The sequence below is a fragment of the Austrofundulus limnaeus genome, unplaced genomic scaffold, assembly GCF_001266775.1.
Source record: "Austrofundulus limnaeus strain Quisiro unplaced genomic scaffold, Austrofundulus_limnaeus-1.0 Scaffold976, whole genome shotgun sequence".
Taxonomy (NCBI): Eukaryota; Metazoa; Chordata; class Actinopteri; order Cyprinodontiformes; family Rivulidae; genus Austrofundulus; species Austrofundulus limnaeus.
Window position 1 is genome coordinate 1 of NW_013953378.1, and position 1,519 is coordinate 1,519.

At 51.1% G+C, this 1,519-nt stretch overlaps 1 protein-coding gene across 1 annotated transcript in view; it reads left to right on the plus strand.

Annotated features, from left to right (window-relative positions):
- Positions 1–663: 663 nt before the first annotated feature.
- The window catches only part of nfia (nuclear factor I/A), a gene marked incomplete at its 5' end in the record, with an annotated part of 7,930 nt that continues 7,074 nt past the window's right edge, over positions 664–1,519 (plus strand). Inside the window, 2 exon segments of the mRNA XM_014029938.1 lie at positions 664–829; positions 961–1,049. Of these exon segments, the coding sequence (XP_013885392.1) occupies positions 664–829; positions 961–1,049 (255 nt within the window).

The following is a 1,519-nucleotide window of genomic DNA, read 5'->3' on the forward strand; positions in this document are numbered from 1 at the left end:
GGGCTTTGGTTTCAGATAAAAGAGGTGGGGCTTTGGTTTCACCAAAAAAAGAGGCAGGGCTTTGGTTTCAGATAAAAGAGGTAGGGCTTTGGTTTCACCAAAAAAAGAGGCAGGGCTTTGGTTTCACCAAAAAAAGAGGCAGGGCTTTGGTTTCACATAAAAAGAGGTGGGGTTTTGGTTTCACCCAAAAAGAGGTGGGGCTTTGGTTTCACCCAAAAAGAGGTGGGGCTTTGGTTTCACCCAAAAAAGAGGTGGAGCATGGTGCAGACTGAGTACTCAGATGTGTTTCAACTGGAGGAGAAAACTAAAAACCTAGAAGAGAAACCTGTAAACTTTAATTATTTTATAATATATTTTCTGCTCCCTCCATCCTTCATGATGTCTTCAGATATTTTCCAGTTCCTGCTGTCAGGTTATAATTACACTCAGAGCTAAAGAACTGAAAACATTAGGACAAAAGATATGAATAAATTCTGAATGAGTTCTGGATTAAATGTTTTCTCTTAATTGCGTCCAACATTTTAATTTATTTACTTATTTTATATTTGTTTGGTTTTGGACAGAATTTCATGTTCAGTCATTGGATGGACAGAACTAATCAAACTGTGTAAAGAGCAGCAGCAGCAGCTTCAGATTCTGACTCTTCCTCCTCCTCTTCCTCAGCCCAACGGCAGCTCCCAGGGGAAGGTCCACAACCCCTTCCTGCCCACGCCCATGCTGCCTCCACCCCCTCCTCCTCCCATGGCCCGGCCCGTCCCGCTGCCCGTCGACACCAAGCCACCGTCCACCTCGTCCACAGAGGGGGGAGGAAGCTCCCCCACCTCCCCCAGTGAGTGCCCCATCATTAAATCCCCCTGACCCTGGTCTACAGGACGTCTCTGTCATCAGCAGGGCCAGGCTAACACTTTCCCTTCGCTTCCAGTCTTTATGCTAAGCTAACGTCTTCTCTGTGTCCTGCAGCGTACTCCACCCCCACCACGTCTCCGGCCCAGCGTTTCGTCAGCGTCGGACCCCGAGACCCCGGCTTTAACATCCCCCAACAACCACAGGTAACCTGAGCTCCAGCTGCACCGGGACCTGGGTCAGACCGGGGCCCACCTACCCCTGCAGAACTACAGGGGACAGCAGGCAGAACTTCTCAAAGATCCAACTTTATGTCCAGTAGAACCTCAGGTCCCAGTTCTGGACCCGTCAGCTCCCAGTGACATGAAGGCTGCAGCCAGCCTGAGCTGGACCACAGGTCCTGAAGACTGGGGTCAGGTCCTGGAGACTGGGGTCAGGTCCTGAAGACTGGGGTCAGGTCCTGAAGACTAGAGTCAGGTCCTGGAGACTGGGGTCAGGTCCTGAAGACTGGGGTCAGGTCCTGAAGACTAGAGTCAGGTCCTGAAGACTAGAGTCAGGTCCTGAAGACTGGGGTCAGGTCCTGAAGACTAGAGTCAGGTCCTGAAGACTGGGGTCAGGTCCTGAAGACTAGAGTCAGGTCCTGAAGACTGGGGTCAGGTCCTGAAGACTGGGGTCA